The 17,255-nt window shown below is 39.7% G+C and overlaps 1 protein-coding gene across 1 annotated transcript; it reads left to right on the top strand.

The window, feature by feature from the left end:
* Window positions 1-1,372: 1,372 nt before the first annotated feature.
* Window positions 1,373-13,830, top strand: LOC121382232. Its single transcript, XM_041511759.1, has 4 exons — window positions 1,373-1,743; window positions 2,631-2,801; window positions 4,832-4,973; window positions 13,379-13,830. The coding sequence occupies exons 1-3, from the start codon at window positions 1,404-1,406 to the stop codon at window positions 4,840-4,842; spliced, it is 522 nt and encodes a 173-aa protein (XP_041367693.1). The 5' UTR covers window positions 1,373-1,403; the 3' UTR covers window positions 4,843-4,973; window positions 13,379-13,830.
* The last annotated feature ends 3,425 nt before the right edge of the window (window positions 13,831-17,255 follow it).

Raw genomic sequence — 17,255 nt, forward strand, 5'->3', positions numbered from 1 at the left:
TTATAAGGCTTTTTAATTTAAAAAAAATGAAATTAATTAAAAAAAATTAAAGTAAATTTTATTGTTCACAGAAATACTTGGCAGTGTCAGGGTTGAGGAGCCCTGAGCTCACCGACTTACAAATATTAAAACTACATTTCATATATATACAGAATACTTACATGTACACAATGTTCATGTTTAAAACATATACTGCATTCAAAACCTTTCTCACCCACTCACCTACTCACTCCCCACAACTATTCATGTACACCAGTTTCATACATGTCAGTAATTAGTTTTAATTATTTCTGGGAGCATAAGGCTTAAATTACATATATTTATATGAGAAAGGAAGTAAATGTTTTATTTAACGACGCACTCAACACATTTTATTTACGGTTATATGGCATCAGACATATGGTTAAGACCACACATATATTGAGAGAGGAAACCCACTGTTGCCACTCCATGGTCTATTCTTTTCGATTAGCAGCAAGGGATCTTTTATATGCACCATCTCACAGACAGGATAGTACATACCACGGCCTTTGTTACACCAGTTGTGGAGCACTAACTGGAACGAGAAATAGCCCAATTGGTCCACCGACGGGGATCGATCCTGGACCGACTGCGCATCATCAAGCGAACGCTTTACCACTGGGCTACGTCCCGCCCCTATTTATATGAGAATGCAAATGTTTGGCCTCGTGTAATGTTTCACTGGTTGGCTGGCATTAAGCGTGATGCATGTGCTGAACATGGAATCATTGATTTCCAATTTAGTTTCCGACAATCTTCGCTGTGTTCCGCCAGAATATATTACTATCACTAGTATCAGGTTTGGAAATGTTTGGCCTCGTGTAATGTTTCACTGGTGTTGATTCTTGAAAAAATAATCTACACCTACAATAATGGTGTAACGTCACTGGTATCGATTAAATATGATTGCTCAATGGCATGAAAATACAAATCCTCCCCACTATGATATCACCCTGTCGCACCTATGCACTCCCGCACCAGAATATGCAGATAATGCATCTCAGCTGTTCAATTTTAGAATTGATGCAATATCAACACTGGGGAAGAACCATGAATTTGAATGTATTTACTTGTAATTGATTATGAATTCCATACATAGAAAAGGGAAGGGGTTTGTAGATCCTCCCTGGCCACCAGAGTCAAAGTATAGGTGACATGTTTCAGGCTTTTAATCAAATGTGCAAACAACCTTTGCTTATCACTATGACATACAACCTAACTTGTTAGCCAATGAAAGCAGTTACTTGCCAACACAACTGACGAATAGACGCATATTTTATTGCAACAGTGTATTGTTTTACCTTTGTGTTTCTTCTAGACGTCATTTCTGATAAACATCTCTAATGACCAGGTTGTGATCTTTTAGAAGTTGCGTTAACAAAATGTTTGTTAAAATAGGTTTCTTTCATTTTCGAAGAAATAGTGGCATGTATTTGCTATTTCAGTTGATTTCTGTAGCATCGGTTCTGGATTTGGTGCAGTCTCCAGTCTGTGAGGAGGAAATCACATTTATAAGAGATGACTTATTTTCCAATTTAAGTTTAAAGGAGGCTGGTGTGGAAAATCAAGCCAAGTGCGCTGTCATATGTGATAGACTGTCTGATTGTAAATTATTCTTTTTCCACAAGAATTCTGGCAAGTGCCAGACTAATTCTGTGATTTACCTTTCAACAGCTGGATCAGTAGACGCTGAAGGATTTGTATACTTTAGGAAAGAAATGGGTGAGTAGTGTATAAACATTATATTTTAAATTTGTTAGAGCTTATATGCCGCTGAGGTCCAAAAATGCTACCCCGCGCATACTACAGCTATTTGGGCTCTATGCTCAAGATAGTGGTTAGTTGTTACATCTTAGCGATTAGTGAACGAGAAAACGGCGTAGTGACCTTACAGATGCCAGTTGAGCAGTTAAACTCCAATCTTTGCTGGAGCCGGTACTCGGAGAGGAACCCAGCATCTGTCAGCTTTAAAACCGAGAAGTTCTGCACTTCACCACCTTCGTCGGTTTTTATGCTTATAATTTCAAAACCAAAATGGTCAGGCGAACCAGAAATCATGATAATTTAAAGTCAGGTTAATCGGAGAGAATGTGGAAGTTTAGAGCCAAAATAAATAATGAATTATATTTAAAATGACAGTCTGAAAATATTGATCCATGTGTCTTTGGAAATGTAAACATTATACCTTCAATTACATGCAAATTATATTTAAATACTTTCTATATACTACTATCTTATAGATTTATATAATGGCAAACTTTAATAAGGTTAACACGTGAAGTCACAGCTTAATGTGAATTGCATTTCTATATAACTGGTTGTTATAATTAAATGTATGGATACATGTCATGATAAATATTTTCTATGAACTTTACATTTTTCTCGACTGTTGAAGTTGAATAATAATTTATCACATGACAATTGAACATCAACAAAAATAGTTTTTAAAGAAAATGTCAATTTTGAATATGCTAACAGCTTTGTCGTTTTGGTTAACAAGACTTTTGGACACCATACTTTTCATTGTTGTTTTTAAAGGATAATGAAAGACAATAAGAAAGAAAAACGAGAAAAAGTCACTCATCAAAAACATTATTTTCCATTTCCAGAGTGTCCTGTCCCGCCGTCAGTGCCACATTCTCATCCTCAGTTTGACGTGAACTCTCCTCCTACTGCCACAGGGACGGCTCTGAAGTATACGTGCGATGTTGGGTACACGCCGCAGGGGAGTGTCAGGTGTCAAGTTGATGGCACGTGGTCTCAGCTGTCCTACTTCAAAGGTTTGTATTTTTAATATTAATATCACTTTCAGTGTAAATCCGTTATATTTGAATTATAAAAAACTGCCAAAATGCCCCTTTCCCGGTGCATTTCACTGATTTTGATAAAGACGCTGTAAAATAAATATTAAAAGCTATATATCAACTAATACAGAATTGTAAACCGAACAAAATAAGCGAAATTGCATCATCATTGGTAATGTTTGCTAGTGAGTTATGATAATTTTGCTGATTTGTTGGGTTTTTGCCAAAATAGCACTTAGGTATCAATCCTTGACTTGACTTGACTTGACTTGACTTGATAATTTTAACATGCTCATATATCACGAAGGTTTCGAGCATGTCTATCCCGAGTCCCGTCTCTGGATAGCCAGGGCCCTGACTCGGGACAGAAAAATTTACCGGGCAATTTTGAATTTTTAATCTAAAATAAAATAATAACTGGGTCAATTATAAATGTTTAATGCGCGTTCCAAAAAATAAGGTAATATAATATAGAACTCTTTAAATTTAATAAAAAAAATTGTCGCAAAAAGATCGGGCAATCTAAAAATTAAATTTACTATGATATTAATTCTTACAATTAATGCCCTATTAAGAGAAACAAGAGGGGGGTGCTGGGTAGGAAAGGGGGGGGGGGGTTGGCCCATGCTCAGGAAGTTTTATTGGTTGGGGTTTAAAAGAGAGGGGCATCAGTCGTATCGGGAACATTGGCGTGGACGGCAGTACGGGATAGGGAGCAAGGGAGGGAGGGGGGGGGGGGGCAAGGACATCCCCGGACAAACCTAACCACACCCTACGGCCGAAACCGCCTACGTCTAAGCGCCTAACTGCTAACTTCCGGTGACGCTCCCCATATCCTTCACAAGATAAACATACATTCCATAAGCGCACGCATACATTATTCACAAGATAAACATACAGTCCATAGACGCACGCATACATTATTCACAAGATAAACATTCAGTCCATAGGCGCACGCATACATTAGTCACAAGATAAACATACAGTCCATAGTCGCACGCATACATTAGTCCCAAGATAAACATACAGTCCATAGTCGCACGCATACATTAGTCCCAAGATAAACATACAGTCCATAGTCACACGCATACATTATTCACAAGATAAACATACAGTCCATAGTCACACGCATACATTATTCACAAGATAAACATACAGTCCATAGTCACACGCATACATTATTCACAAGATAAAGGTACAGTCCATAGTCACACGCATACATTATTCACAAGATAAACATACAGTCCATAGTCACACGCATACATTATTCACAAGATAAACATACAGTCCATAGTCACACGCATACATTATTCACAAGATAAACATACATACACATAATACATTATCCACAGTTTATCACATAATTACACACTCACATAATCCCCCATATAGTTACATATTTATCACATAATTACACACTCACATAATCCACCATATAGTTACATATTTATCACATAATTACACATTCACATAATCCACCATATAGTTACATATTTATCACATAATTACACATTCACATAATCCACCATATACTTACATATTTATCACATAATAACACATTCACATAATATAGTAACCATAATTCACCATATAGTTACATATTTATCACATAATTACACATTCACATAATATAGTAACCATAATCCACCATATAGTTACATATTTATCACATAATAACACATTCACATAATATAGTAACCATAATCCACCATATAGTTACATATTTATCACATAATAATAAATTGCAGTACATTGAGAAGAGTGATACGTAGATCTATTATAAATATAAATGATCTTTTCTCTGACTTGTTGCTGCTGATAAATATTTACACAATGTTGTTAACTGCTTTACTTTATTAATGCACAATAATTGTGTTATGAATATATTAAAATATGTATAATGAAAACATTATATTTTATAACGTTATATTTTAGAGGTTGGCTGCCGGACTGTTAACGACCTTGCATAGAAAGCCATTGTAATATGAACTAATTACTGTTTTCAGCTGGTCTTTAAGGTGTATGGTTTTAAGTCCTGGGGTGAGTGGATCCGCAACGCTGATGGAACAAGAATCGACTTATTTTGTGGAGGATGGCCCGGCTGATGTAAATCAAAGACTCGGATGACGTTAGAACTCGGACCAACTGGTAACTGTTATTGATGTGGGTTTTGTTAGTTATCTATATTGCAAAAAGAAAAACGGTAAAAAACCCGACCCCACTCACCAAAGAAAAACAACACCCAAAACACGCCCCAAACCCCCACTCAACATCAACTTCAGTGTCAACTATACCTGCTCTCTTGTTCGTTTGTCCTTTCTATTTCTGTAAATGACGGGATGTAGCTTATGGGTAGAGCGCTTGCCTCAGGTGTGATGGTTCCCAGGATCGATCGCCTTCAGCGGTTTGAGGTTTTGTCAAAGGGCGTGGTAGTTCTGTGTATGGATATCTTGCTGTTTTAATGGAAGGAGTAGACCATGAGCAAGCAATTAGAATAAAAGTGCTATGCATTAATATGCAAGATTACTCATTAATATGCAAATGTATGCACGAAAGAAAGAAATGTTTTATTTAACGACGCACTCAACACATTTTATTTACGGTTATATGGCGTCAGACATATGGTTAAGGACCACACAGATTTTGAGAGGGAACCCGCTGTCGCCACTACATGGGCTACTCTTTCCGATTAGCAGCAAGGGATCGTTTATTTGCGCTTCCCACAGGCAGGATAGCACAAACCATGGCCTTTGTTGAACCATTTATGGATCACTGGTCGGTGCAAGTGGTTTACACCTACCCATTGAGCCTTGCGGAGCACTCACTCAGGGTTTGGAGTCGTTATCTGGATTAAAAATCCCATGCCTCGACTGGGATCCGAACCCAGTACCTACCAGCCTGTAGACCGATGGCCTAACCACGACGCCACCGAGGCTGGTATGTATGCACGACGTCACAGATCAGCCGCTTAGAGGAAACACATAACAACGTATAAGACGCTACCTTCCATTCTAATGAAATGTGTATTGTACATTGTGACGGAACATGCTCTTATCTTTTCGCCTGTGGCTATGTCCATTGTGTTGGGGGCTAGTGCAGCTTGGTTACGTAATACCTCCGCGCGACGTAATACCTCCGCGCGACCGTGCCTCCTAATACACACCCAGACCAGATGTGGAGGCCATGTGGAGAGTGGTTACGTAATACCTCCACGCGACCATGGTATCTCTAGCGAACTGGCGACGATCAGTCTAGGCTTGTAAGAAAATATGCCGTCTTGGTCGCTGTGGAAATATACACATCATAAGATTCGGTCCCGCGTACTGTCTCCGGACCAGTCTGGGATTTTTATAATAAATAGCTAGGATTTTAAATATATCAGGAAGAAACATTGGAAGTATCCAGAGGAACGGACGTTGTCCAACTGAACGAAATATATTAGTTCAGATCGGACTTGGTAACTATATATTTCTGCTCTGTTGTATAACCTTGATGTGATTGATGTGACTTTAAATATTCTAATACTGTATTATACCAATATTCTTTAGACAGTGTCTCCGGTAATCTGACGAAGTAAATTGTAGGCTTCACTGTTCTAATATTTGTATACGAGTATTTGGTAAGATAAAGCTTAGCCGGTCATCCTAGAGGACCTAGGTAAACTGTAGGTTATTGTTTTTATTGTGATATGTACCAGTATTAATTCTGCATTACAAGGTTACTGAATGAGTATTTAAGGGTTAATTAAACATTAACCAGTTAGGAATAGAGCTGTAATTCCTTTATTAATTAAGTTCCCCTGGCATGCGTTTCTCAATTATCACCCGTGTGTGTGTTGTATCACGGTGATTAGAATATTGTGTAAACTAGACACCTAGTGATTAACTAATTAAGTGATTAGCCTTGTTGTTATTATATTGTTGTTGTTAATTAACTACTGCAGCAAGTACATTTGTCAACGTTAGAGTTAATACAGATTCCAAAGAGTATTGTGTTTTGTTGTGTTTTCTAGTGAACTAAACGTGCTACATATATATATATATATATTTATATCAGATCTTATCTCTGATTACTCCTAGAGCCGGGCCACTCGGGTAGTAGCTTGCCCGATACAGAGAGATCTAATAGGTATACAGTTAGGAGAGATATTTGGATAATCGTGTTTTATTCAGTTACGGGTATTATCAGGATCCCCGTAACAGGATAAAAATTGGGGTGCTCGTCCGGGATCTGAAACGGGACATCCATATTTGAAAAGTTATGGTTTGTAAATGGGGGCTTTATCAATTTTTTTTACAAATTCACTAGAAGTAGCAACGTTGTTCACTAGAAAAAAAAATAAGTGCGTCATATCTAAACATGGATAAGAATTTGCTGGATACGCTCAGTGTAGTGGAGATAAAGCGGGCGCGTAAGGCCGAATTAGTTGAAATCGCGAGTGAGCGGGAAATTGATTTAACATCAGCTAAAACATTAGGAGATATAAGGACAATTATTATCCAGGAAGTTTTTGGTGATAGTCCTGTTATGGAAGAAAGTGAGATTGTTCCAGAGATAGAAATAATTGAGTTGAGTGTGGAACAACAGTTAGCTTTTAAAAAGCTTGAGTACGAAAGAGAAGAACGTGCATTAGATAGAGAAGAGAGAGAGAGAGAGAGAGAGAGAGAGAGAGAGAGAGAGAGAGAGAGAGAGAGAGAGAGAGAGAGAGAGAGAGAGAGAGATAGGGATAGAGAATTCCAGTTAGCAAAATTAAAAGTGGAACATGAGTTAAAGTTGAATACTGAAGAAGTTAGACGAGAGGCAGGAAATGGGTTTAACATGTCGGAGGCTTATAGATCAGTGCCTGTATTTGACGACCAGGAGGTAGATATGTTCTTCCAACTTTTTGAACGGGCCGCTAAGCAGCTAAATTGGCCGCAGTCTAAGTGGACATTGTTAGCTTTGTCTAAGTTTAAGGGAAGGCTAGCGTAGCTTATAATGCAATGAGTGATGAGCAAGCAAGTCAGTACGACCTAGTTAAGTCTGCAGTGTTGAGGGCTTATGAGTTACGACCTGAGGATTATCGTTTACGGTATAGCGAGTTGAAAAAAACACAGGGTCAGTCTTATAGTGAGTTCGTGGCTAAGAAAGCAGGGATGTTTGATAAATGGGTGGTTTCTCATCAGGTAGGGTCATATACCGAGTTACGGGAATTGTTGATCTTACAGGACATTAAAAATGGATTACCAGTTAGCTTACGTATTCATTTAGAGGATCGTGATATCAAAAAAAATAGAGGAGGCAGGCATAGCGGCAGATGATTACGTGTTAATACACAAAGCTCAGGCAGTACAGGGTAGCTCTATACAACAGGGTGATAAGAAGAAATTTCAGCCAGGTTTTTCCCGGGAAAGTAATTATCGGGGAGAGTCATCTAGTTGGTCAGCTAGTCAGGCAAGGAATGCACCTGGTGGGCAAAGTAAGGATAAACCTGCATTATCAGCAAATGCACGAACTTTTCGTCCACATTGCAGTTACTGTAAAAAGGATAACCATCTTGTCGGGGACTGTTTTAAAAGGAAACGCGATAATGTGTAAGTGGTCGGTTTAGTGAGGTCAGCTCCGTTAGCGAGAGAGTTATTGCTTAGTCCCATGGCAGAGAAATTAAACCCGTATGTGTCCACTGGTATGGTTTGTGATGTGAAACAAGAGTTGAGTCCTAAGGCAATATCAATCTATCGAGATACAGGGTGTAGCCAGTCTCTTATAACGTCAGATTGTTTAGCTGGTATTGAGAATTCAGATACAGGACGTAGTGTGACCTTAACCTCGGATACTGGGGAAAATATGGTTGTCCGGTTACATAACGTTTTCTTCTGTTCGAAGTTTGTGACGGGACCAGTCGTTATGGGTGTTGTGAAGGACTTGCCTTTTGAAAACATAGGAGTTTTGTTGTGTAACGATCTGACTAGTCAGTGTTGCCAGCCGCAAGGTGACCAGTTGTTAATTGAAGACAGCCCTTTACCAATAGAAGTGTGTGAGGTCGATGAGATTAGATACCCTGCATGTGTAATGACTAGGGCTATGGCCAGAAGGGTAGCACGAGACCCAGAGGATAATTGTGATTTGTCTGATACGTGTGTGAGCCATGAAATTGGAGTGGATGAGGTTATCAGTAAAATGGTAGATAAGTCAACTGACGAACTAAATGTGGTGGAACCTGTTGACCTCCCGCAGAGGATAAACGAACCAGTTGTGTTTCATAGAGGGGCCTTACCTTGTAATAGACAAGAGTTAATCCTAGAGCAGGGGGCTGATCCAAATTTGTTGGCAGCTCGCACTACATTGTTAACTGAGGGTGAGATGGATGATCAGATGTCAGGTTATTATATGGACAAGGGAGTATTAATGAATAAGAGTGTGGACAAGGATAATGCCGAAAACCTGCTGATTTATGTAGGGAGAGTTAGAGATAGGTTGTGGCAGGCGACCGAACTAGCTAGGAAGCATCTGAGCTATGCTCAGAGCAAAATAAAATCAGTGTTTGATAGGAAGGCTAGGAGTTGGGAATTTAAACCAGGGGATAAGGTGCTGCTGTACCTTCCCATTAAACGGGGTTCATTGCAGAACAGGTATTTCGGTTCCTATGTTGTGCACAAACGGGTTAATGAGACAGGGTATGTGATAAACACTCCTGATAGGGATAGGAAAAGTAGGTATTGTCACATCAATTTGCTAAAAGGTTATGTTGACAGACTGCCGATAGTTCCAGTGATACCTGTCCAAACTGAGAGTCACTCAATTTCCTGTGATGACGCCAGGACTGCAGAGATCAAATTAACCAACAGCCAGATTCTAGCAGACTTGAGTTCTTATCTACAGCACCTTGACAGCACCCAGCGAGCAGAGCTGACTACGTTGATACAAGACCATGTTTCCATTTGTCAGGACTTTCCTACGGTTACCAATACCTTAATCCAGGATGTGCGCTTGGAACCCAATGCTACACCGATTCGACAGCATGCCTGTCGGATAAACCCTGTAACACGTGCGGCACTGAAAAAAGAGATAGATTACATGTTGGAACACGACATTCTGGAACCATCAAACAGTGGGCATCACCTGTTATACTAATTCAAAAGGGGGATAGCAGTTTTCGGGTGTGTGCTGACCTACGTCGTGTGAATCAACTCATCAAGGCAGATGCCTACCCTCTACCCCGCCTTGACGACTGCATCGACCGAGTTGGACAGGCTCAATACATCACCAAATTAGACCTATTGAAGGTTTTTATGCCATTCCGTTAATGGAGAAAGCTAAGGACATTCTGGCGATCATCACACCTGACGGCCTTTTCCAATTTCGAGTGATGCCGTTTGGTTTGAAGACTGCCCCTGCTGCCTTTCAAAGGATGTTGAACCATGTGTTATCAGACTTAGAAAACGTCTGTGTGTATCTGGACGATGTGGTGTTAGCCATCGACACTTGGGATGAACATTTAACCGGTTTACAACAAATATTCAGTCGCCTACAGAAAGCTAACTTGACTGTGAACCTGAGTAAATGTGAATTCGTGATAGCTTGAGTGACCTACTTAGATCATACTGTCGGACATGGTTGCGTCGCCCCACTGCAGGCCAAGACACTAAGCATCAGCCAGTATACTGCACCCACCAACAGTCGTGAAGTTCGCCGGTTTCTTGGTATGACCGGTTATTATCTTCGTTTCTGTGCTAAATTTGCGACGATAGCTGCACCCATCACATCGCTGCTAAAGAAGGAGTCGAAGTTCCAGTGGTCAGATGAATGCGAGAAGTCATTCAACCGTCTTAAGCAGATGCTCTCCTCGTCTCCCGTGATGGCAGCACCAGACTACCGAATGCCTTTCAAGCTGGCTGTGGATGCCAGTGACGTGGGAGCTGGAGCTGTGATGTTCCAAGAAGACGAAGGGCAAGGGCACATCCAATGTAATCGCTGATGCCCTGTCCCGAAGTTGAACGTTGTGATAATGTGTTGACGTTCTTGATTTCTTTTTTTGTTTTTATATATTTTATTGTATACCAGGGACTGAGAGACTCAGTGTGATTACTGGTAGTTACCCTATTACTATAAATGCCCGGATGCGTCGGTTAACGCAGTCTTGTTTTGTTTAAATGTAGTATATTTCCCTATTCCTAGAGTAGAGGAAATATCCCTTTTGAGGTGGGGTGTGTGACGGAACATGCTCTTATCTTTTCGCCTGTGGCTATGTCCATTGTGTTGGGGGCTAGTGCAGCTTGGTTACGTAATACCTCCGCGCGACCGTGCCTCCTAATACACACCCAGACCAGATGTGGAGGCCATGTGGAGAGTGGTTACGTAATACCTCCACGCGACCATGGTATCTCTAGCGAACTGGCGACGATCAGTCTAGGCTTGTAAGAAAATATACCGTCTTGGTCGCTGTGGAAATATACACATCATAAGATTCGGTCCCGCGTACTGTCTCCGGACCAGTCTGGGATTTTTATAATAAATAGCTAGGATTTTAGATATATCAGGGAAAAACATTGGAAGTATCCAGGGGAACGGACGTTGTCCAACTGAACGAAATATATTAGTTCAGACCGGACTTGGTAACTATATATTTCTGCTCTGTTGTATAACCGTGATGTGATTAATGTGACTTTAAATATTCTAATACTGTATTATACCAATATTCTTTAGACAGTGTCTCCGGTAATCTGACGAAGTAAATTGTAGGCTTCACTGTTCTAATATTTTTATACGAGTATTTGGTAAGATAAAGCTTAGCCGGTCATCCTAGAGGACCTAGGTAAACTGTAGGTTATTGTATTTATTGTGATATGTACCAGTATTAATTCTGCATTACAAGGTTACTGAATGAGTATTTAAGGGTTAATTAAAAATTAACCAGTTAGGAATAGAGTTGTAATTCCTTTATTAATTAAGTTCCCCTGGCTGCGTTTCTCAATTATCACACGTGTGGGTGTTGTGTCACGGTGAAGTGATTAGAATATTGTGTAAACTAAACACCTAGTGATTAACTAATTAAGTGATTAGCTCTGGGTTGTTATTATATTGTTGTTGTTAATTAACTACTGCGGCAAGTACATTTGTCAGCGTTAGAGTTAATACAGATTCCAAAGAGTATTGTGTTTTGTTGTGTTTTCTAGTGAACTAACCGTGCTACATATATATATATATATATATATATATATATATATATATATATATTTATATCAGATCTTATCTCTGATTCTCCTAGAGCCGGGCCACTCGGGAAGTAGCTTGCCCGATACAGGGAGATCTAATAGGTATACAGTTAGGAGAGATATTGGGATAATCGTGTTTTATTAGTTACGGGTATTATCAGGATCCCCGTGACATACATGTATAGTAGTATACAAATATGTGTAACGTCTATGAATTGTATGTTTATGGCTAACAAAAATATATTTACTATCGTAGAGATCTATAATAACACTTGTTTTTCATTTCTGAAGGTAGATCCTAAGGTAGCACTACTACTCCGACGATATCCGTTCTAAGAGTAAATAACAATGGATAAAAATTGGTCGGGTATAGACAATGTGCTACTATGTGACGTCGCATTCACTCGGGTGTGGTCGTATTGATTTTCTCGAACATCTGGCCCGTGTCATTCATACAATGACCACGTGACTCGCGCCGTTTGCCGTATATGGTATTGCTTACTATCCATTGTTCTACTCGGGCAGCGGAATTCCTCTCCTCTCCTCCTCCGACTCTTGTTGGCGAGTAGACTCGCCCAGTCTTGCTTCTGTTCAAACCTAATCTTCATTTTTCAATGAATTCAGTGTATATTTAACACAGTTCATATTACATTTTTTTGTGCGCGTTCGTTCAACTCTTTTTCGTTTACCTAATAATAACAAAACAAATTCACTTTCGCATGAGGTCGACAATCAAAGTATCAATTCACCTTTAGTTAAAGCAACATAACTGAGGTACCTGCTACGAAGATACTATTTGTCTGAATGACTTAAGACTGTTTGGTAATGGGTTCGTATCCCGGTACGGGTTTCCACCCAGATTGACCTATCTGCTCAATGGGGAGGTGTTTACACCACTACACCGACTTTTCTAAGAAAACACTAACAACTAACCATTAACTTACTATACGGGCAAACAGCCCAGATAGCTGCGATGTGTGCCTAGGAACCTCATGTTGATTAAAACACTGCAAATAAATTGCACTGATTTGATATTTTTGTCCCCAGTCTTGACCACGGCATGTGCTATCCTGTCTCTGGAATGGTGCATATAAAAGATACCTTGCCACTATTGAAAAAACCCCAAATGTATCGGGTTTCCTTTCTACGACTATATTTCAGAATTACCAAATGTTTGACATTCAATAGCCGATTATTAATAAATCAATGTGCTCCAGTGGTGTCGTGAAACAAAATAAACTTTAACATGGACACAGTTTTACCTGGAAACGCGGATAGTGTGCCCAAGACAGCCGTCCTTGAACATTCATTGGATGCAAGCACTTGATTGATTGATTTAATTTGTTATTTTTATTTCAGCACCACCGAGTGACAGTGCCATCAGTCCGACGTGTTCCTTGACACACGGAGATTCAGAGCGGTGTCTGACCTGGTGATTTTTGAAGCCGTCAGCCATCTTGATAGTCCAATGGTCACGGACATACAGCTGACAACCACGCACCAAATGTATCCGAATGTTATCTGTGTTGTATCACTTTGTCGCCTTCTTTTATCCGACCATTGTATGCGCAATATCGTTATCAAGTTCACCCTTGGCTTCATGGAAACCTGCGCACTTTATTCTACCAGCTACATATTTGTTGTATCTGACCTGTTATCCATGACATACATTATTGAACTACGACTGTGAAGTCATTAATAATAATAATAATAATAATAATAATAATATTAATAATAATAATGATAATAATAATAATAATTTAAAAAAAAACATCAAGAGGGCGGGACGTAGCGCAGTGGTAAAGCGTTCGTCTGATGCGCGGTCGGTCTGGGATCGATCCCCGTCGATAGTCCCACTGGGCTATATCTCGTTCCAGCCAGTGCACCACGACTGGTAATTCAAAGGCCGCGGTATTTGTTATTCTGTCTGTGGGATGGTGCATATAAAAGATCCCTTGTTACTAATGGAAAAATGTAGACAGAAAATTACCAAATGTTTGACATCCATTAGCCGATAATGAATAAATCAATGTGTTCTACTGGTCTCGTTAAAGTTACAGTCTCTGGTTACCATATTATAACAGTATGTACAAATATTAAATACAAGCTCAAAAGCACTTTAAAAAACTCGTGCGTTTAATATACAGTCACTAATATTTTATGCAAAAAAATATATTTGATATGTAATTACAGTCGCTAAAAAGTCAAAGTTAAAGGCAATCTGGTGTAATGTTTCAAATACGATGTGACGTAATTTGTAAATCATGCATGACGTCAGTAACAAAACGGGGCTAACTCCAGTACAAATACAAAGGGAATTCCCCATTTACATATGTGTGATACAAGATACATTTATCATACGGTTCGAAAATGTCTTTATCACTATAATAAGATTGAATGGGTATGTAATATATATATATATATATATATATATATATATATATATATATATATATATATATATATATATATATATATATATATATATATATAAACCAACAACAACAACAACTTGTTTCCTGAAATATATTCAGACCATACAATAACAAAAAATTTAAGTTTAGAGCCCACCCCCCCCCCCCCATCTCTCTCTCTCTCTCAGATTATATTCATTATATATTAGCTGTGTATTTTATGTTTGAATTTTTCTTATGGATACATGTATATAAGCATTTTCATAAATTCGTGCGTAAATAAATTATACTTTCATTAATAAAGATTATTAAGCTTCTTGTAGTTGTATTGTTGTTGGAATATATTACAACTAGCTGTCAGATATATGATAAAATATATCTTATGGCCTAAAGATGTTAAAAAAGAAAACAACCCAAAACATATAAACTATTCCATTTGCGGTTCAATAACCTACATTATATGTTCGCGCCGACTATCGCACATTAGAGCCCCCCCCCCCACCCACCCCCCACCCCCCCACCCACCCCCCCCCCATATCTCTATATCAGCAAACACTTTGGCTTTATCTCTATTAATAAATCTACAATACCAGACAAGTGTGCGCATAGTGTTTAAGGGGGGATGGGGAGGTTCATGGTTCCTTGGAAAATATATTAGAAACGAAAATTCTCTCAGTACGGTTCCAGTAATTATTACATGTATTTAATTCACCCAGGGAGATACGATTTGGTGTACAACAAGTAAACCCACTTATAATTCAAGGGCGGGTCCAGAAAATTGTTTAGGGAGGAGAACAAGGGCAAAAAGGTACTTGACGAAACTCCCTGAAAAGTGCACTTCAATGAAAATTGTAAATACATTGTTTAAAAAGAGGCAAGTAACTTTTTTCTGGGACATGTCGCCCTGGCGTATAATACCCCTGTATAATGTGTTATTCTGTCTGTGGGGTGGTGCATATAAAATATTCCTTGCTAATAATGGAAAAATGTATCAGGTTTCCTCTCTAATATGCTGATATAAAGTAGCCGATGATTACTTAATCAATGTGCTCTAGTGGTGTCGTTAAACAAAACAAAGCAAAATTTCATGTATCTATATTTTGTCTTCCCACGGTGTCCATGAATGGCTTTTCCAATAATTATTACATGTATTTAATTCACCCAGGGAGATAACTCGATTTGGTTTACAACAACGAGTTGTCGCCGTTCACAAGTGTTTCCATAACCATACGTATAGCCCGTTTACGTTAAAAGGGAACCGGTGAATTTGCATTTAACTATGTTTAACGAATAACGTTAAAATTCATATCAAAAAGTATTATTACGTTTTAAACCCATACCAACTCGCAACACATTGTTTTCTTTTGTATAATATTCTTTACAAATTTCCATACCGTGAAACGCATAAATCAGTCAAGCAGATGTTTTTCTGCTCGGTTTGGGTGAACTCGGCCCAGAAAACCGATGCAAACCCCATGGTTTTCGTAACATGTCTATAACCCAAGCATGCGAATTGCCGCTAACCCACGGGCGTAGGTTAAGGTTTTCGTAACATGTCTATAACCCAAGCATGCGAATTGCCGCCAACCCACGGGTGTAGGTTAAGGCTTTCGTAACATGTCTGTGACCCAAGCATGCGAATTGCCGCCAACCCACGGGTGTAGGTTAAGGTTTTCGTAACATGTCTATAACCCAAGCATGCGAATTGCCGCCAACCCACGGGTGTAGGTTAAGGTTTTCGTAACATGTCTATAACCCAAGCATGCGGATTGCCGCCAACCCACGGGTGTAGGTTAAGGTTTTCGTAACATGTCTATAACCCAAGCATGCGAATTGCCGCCAACCCACGGGTGTAGGTTAAGGTTTTCGTAACATGTCTATAACCCAAGCATGCGAATTGCCGCCAACCCACGGGTGTAGGTTAAGGTTTTCGTAACATGTCTATAACCCAAGCATGCGAATTGCCGCCAACCCACGAGTGTAGGTTAAGGTTTTCGTAACATGTCTATAACCCAAGCATGCGAATTGCCGCCAACCCACGGGTGTAGGTTAAGGTTTTCGTAACATGTCTATAACCCAAGCATGCGAATTGCCGCCAACCCACGGGTGTAGGTTAAGGTTTTCGTAACATGTCTATAACCCAAGCATGCGAATTGCCGCCAACCCACGGGTGTAGGTTAAGGTTTTCGTAACATGTCTATAACCCAAGCATGCGAATTGCCGCCAACCCACGGGTGTAGGTTAAGGTTTTCGTAACATGTCTATAACCCAAGCATGTGAATTGCCGCCAACCCACGGGTGTAGGTTATGGTTTTCGTAACATGTCTATAACCCAAGCATGCGAATTGCCGCCAACCCACGGGTGTAGGTTAAGGTTTTCGTAACATGTCTATAACCCAAGCATGCGAATTGCCGCCAACCCACGGGTGTAGGTTAAGGTTTTCGTAACATGTCTGTGACCCAAGCATGCGAATTGCCGCCAACCCACGGGTGTAGGTTAAGGATTTCGTAACATGTCTATAACCCAAGCATGCGAAATGCCGCCAACCCACGGGTGTAGGTTAAGGTTTTCGTGACATGTCTATAACCCAAGCATGCGAAATGCCGCCAACCCACGGGTGTAGGTTAAGGCTTTCGTAACATGTCTGTGACCCAAGCATGCGAAATGCCGCCAACCCACGGGTGTAGGTTAAGGTTTTCGTAACATGTCTATAACCCAAGCATGCAAATTGCCGCCAACCCACGGGTGTAGGTTAAGGTTTTCGTAACATGTCTATAACCCAAGCATGCGAATTGCCGCCAACCCACGGGTGTAGGTTAAG

Source organism: Gigantopelta aegis, chromosome 9 (genome assembly GCF_016097555.1).
Source record: "Gigantopelta aegis isolate Gae_Host chromosome 9, Gae_host_genome, whole genome shotgun sequence".
NCBI classification, from domain to species: Eukaryota; Metazoa; Mollusca; class Gastropoda; order Neomphalida; family Peltospiridae; genus Gigantopelta; species Gigantopelta aegis.

Bases quoted from the DNA above. Each gene is read 5' to 3' on its own strand.
- LOC121382232 (XM_041511759.1), top strand. From the start codon at position 1,404: ATGTTTGTTAAAATAGGTTTCTTTCATTTTCGAAGAAATAGTGGCATG. The intron at 1,744-2,630 runs GTGAGTAGTGTA...TTCCATTTCCAG, and splicing joins ATACTTTAGGAAAGAAATGG to AGTGTCCTGTCCCGCCGTCA.